The 3,026-nt window shown below is 37.5% G+C and overlaps 1 protein-coding gene across 1 annotated transcript; it reads left to right on the top strand.

Moving 5' to 3' along the window:
* Positions 1-1,436: 1,436 nt before the first annotated feature.
* LOC112095323 (endochitinase 3-like) lies at positions 1,437-2,780 on the top strand. Its single transcript, XM_024177048.1, has 3 exons — positions 1,437-1,932; positions 2,053-2,206; positions 2,338-2,780. Exons 1-3 carry the CDS (start codon positions 1,437-1,439, stop codon positions 2,765-2,767), a joined length of 1,080 nt encoding a protein of 359 aa, XP_024032816.1. The 3' UTR covers positions 2,768-2,780.
* The last annotated feature ends 246 nt before the right edge of the window (positions 2,781-3,026 follow it).

A 3,026-nucleotide genomic window follows, 5' to 3' on the forward strand; every position in this document is an offset into this window, starting at 1 on the left:
ATTGCCGAACAATGTGTAAGCTAATGGGATATCCTTGTGCAAGTCATGTTTAAGTACTCTATAGTCTATTCCAGATAAGTTAAGGATTCACACACAAAAAGCAAAATGTCACTATATAAGTTTGACATAATCTTATTAAAGTGGGGGATTTTGTCAACATATAAATATATATATATATATATATTCTAATTAATATAATTAATAAATATTAGCCTCTATATTGCCGAACAATGTGTAAGCCAATGGAAATCCATGTACAACTCATGTTTAACTCTATAGTTTATTCCAGATAAGTTAAGGTTTCACACACAAAAAGCAAAATATCACTATATAAGTTTGACATAGTCTTATTAAAGTGGGGGGCTTTGTCAACATATAAACACACACACACACACACACACACACACATATATATATATATATATTCTTTGCCGTTGTCACTGGCCACCTTGCAACATTAATATTAATTAACATCTCATGAGCATCCCAGCTAGTTCTTTACAACTGTAAGTCCACTACATCACTACTATTCAATTAATTAACTAATTAGTACCAATACTAGCTAATTGATTTTATCGTGTTAATTGTTGAAAAATTTTAGTCGCTGAGAATGCAACTTCTTAATTATAGTAGCATATATAAATTAAGCGATCACTGTATCTGGTTAACTTATGACTAGTCTATGCGAAACCGTGCCTTTGGTTCTACCGGTACTACTGAAAAGCTAATATTGATTAATTAGCGATGAATCGTGTTTCTGAGCAGTTAATTGATAAGATCAAGAATATAATAAGAGAGTATTAATCACTACTCCTAATATTTTGAGAAGAAAGATTGTGAGAATATATTTTTACTTGTGCGAAACGTGATCAGCATTGACTAATCCACGTGCGAAAACGTGATCAGCGCGCTTGTAGATAGGAAGGAGACGATAATATTGATTAATTAGCGTACGTAGAATCATGCATGTTTCCAAGCAGATAATTAATTAATTGATAAGATCAAGAATAATATGAGAGAGCGCAACTTCTTGTAATAGCATAATAAATTAAGCGAATATTGAGATCAGCGCGCGCTTCTAATAGGAAGAAGACAATGGTGTTTTATTAATTAGCGTGGAATCACGTTTCTGAGCAGATAATTAAGAAATAAGATTTAAGAATATAGCATTAATTGTTACTCTTTGTTCTAAGAAGAAAGATAGAGAACATATAATTCAAATGAATGAACATGTTTTAATATTACAGTTCGTACTTATCAAAACGAGGAAAAATTGCAGTAAACAAATGATATTAAAAATTGGCATTAAAAAAAAAAGAAAGAAGAAAACGTGGTTTGGATTGGAGGTAGGTAGGATTCAAAAGCTCTCTATATATATACGCGATGAAATATCATGCATAAACCAACTTATTACTACGTATTATAATTTAATCAAGATGATGATCACCTTGGGCAGTACGACTGTTATTGTAATCTTGTCCCTTGGCTTGTTGCTTGGAACATCTGTGGCTGAACAATGTGGAACACAAGCAGGGGGTGCTCTGTGTCCGGAGGGGTATTGTTGTAGCAATTACGGATGGTGCGGCACCACCGACGCCTACTGTGCCCCCGGAAACTGCCAAAGCCAATGCCCCTCTCCTACTCCTCCACCACCACCGTCTCCACCGCCTCCACCGCCTTCACCACCTCCTCCCTATGTCCCGCCGCCTCCCCCTTCTCCCGACGACATCACCAATATCGTTTCTGAGTCCCTCTTCAATGAAATGCTTCTCCATCGAAACGATGATCCGAATTGTGCTGTAGGCTTCTACACTTACGACGGTTTCGTTACCGCCGCCAGACGTTACCCTGAGTTTGGTGCTACTGGCACTCTTGAAGATCGTAAGAGAGAGGTCGCGGCTTTCTTCGGCCAAACTTCTCATGAAACCACAGGTATGCAAGCGCGCGCGCGCGCGCGCACACACACACACACACATATATATATATAGTGTGCTTATGATCTAATTTTGTGCTATCTAGTGCATCACTCTCTCTGTTTTGACGCACGTGTAGGAGGATGGCCCGACGCACCAGGTGGTCCATACACTTGGGGATATTGCTATAATAGGGAGCTAGGAACCCCACCTGGCTATTGTGTTCCTAGCACTGAATGGCCTTGTGTTCCTGGTCAAGATTATTACGGCCGAGGACCCATCCAAATTAGTTAGTAAGTAGAAATCTAGAAATTGAATTAAGTAATAATTAAGTTATGGTAATTAGTTATTTACTTTTTTGAGAAATATCAGTTATTTTCTCTCATAATTGTTTGTTAAACAATTAGTTTTTGAAACATATCAGCAATTACAATTACGGGGTAGCAGGAGCCGCACTTGGATTTGACCTACTTCACAATCCCGATCTGGTTGCCACAAATGTCGTACTATCATTCGAGACGGCCTTATGGTTTTGGGTGACTGTACAGGCCCCCAAACCCTCATGCCACGATGTTATCACGGGCCAATGGACGCCAAGTCAAGCTGACAAAGATGCCAACCGACTTCCTGGCTACGGTTTACTCACCAACATCATCAATGGAGGTCGAGAATGCGGCAATACAGGTCCTGATGGTAAGCTGCAGGAAGATAGAATTGGCTTCTATCTGAGATACTGTCACTTGCTGGGAGTGAGCCCTGGGGATAACTTGGATTGCTATAATCAAAGGTCTTATGGGGTTACTCTTAGGAATCCAAAATATGGGATACTCAAAATGCCTGTCGACAAGGCATAATAATGTATATGGGACGAGAATAAATCATCATATTATTAGCTTTCTCATATCAACATAAAGCTAGTAATTTGCTATATATAACTATATATGTTGCGTGTATGTAATAAAATAAGCACTCCTCAACTGCTTGTAATAATAAAATAATAAGCACCTCAGCTTAGTGTAGTGTGCTTTTTATATGATTTGTAAAATAATATTAGCTATCTAATATCAAGGTTTTTTTTTTTTTTTTTTTTTTTTTTTTTTTTTTTTTTTTTTT

Source organism: Morus notabilis, unplaced genomic scaffold (genome assembly GCF_000414095.1).
Source record: "Morus notabilis unplaced genomic scaffold, ASM41409v2 Scaffold384, whole genome shotgun sequence".
NCBI classification, from domain to species: Eukaryota; Viridiplantae; Streptophyta; class Magnoliopsida; order Rosales; family Moraceae; genus Morus; species Morus notabilis.

Coding starts and splice junctions, on each gene's coding strand:
- LOC112095323 (XM_024177048.1), top strand. CDS start 1,437: ATGATGATCACCTTGGGCAGTACGACTGTTATTGTAATCTTGTCCCTT. Junction 1,933..2,052: donor AACTTCTCATGAAACCACAG/GTATGCAAGCGC, acceptor ACGCACGTGTAG/GAGGATGGCCCGACGCACCA. Junction 2,207..2,337: donor GGACCCATCCAAATTAGTTA/GTAAGTAGAAAT, acceptor GAAACATATCAG/CAATTACAATTACGGGGTAG.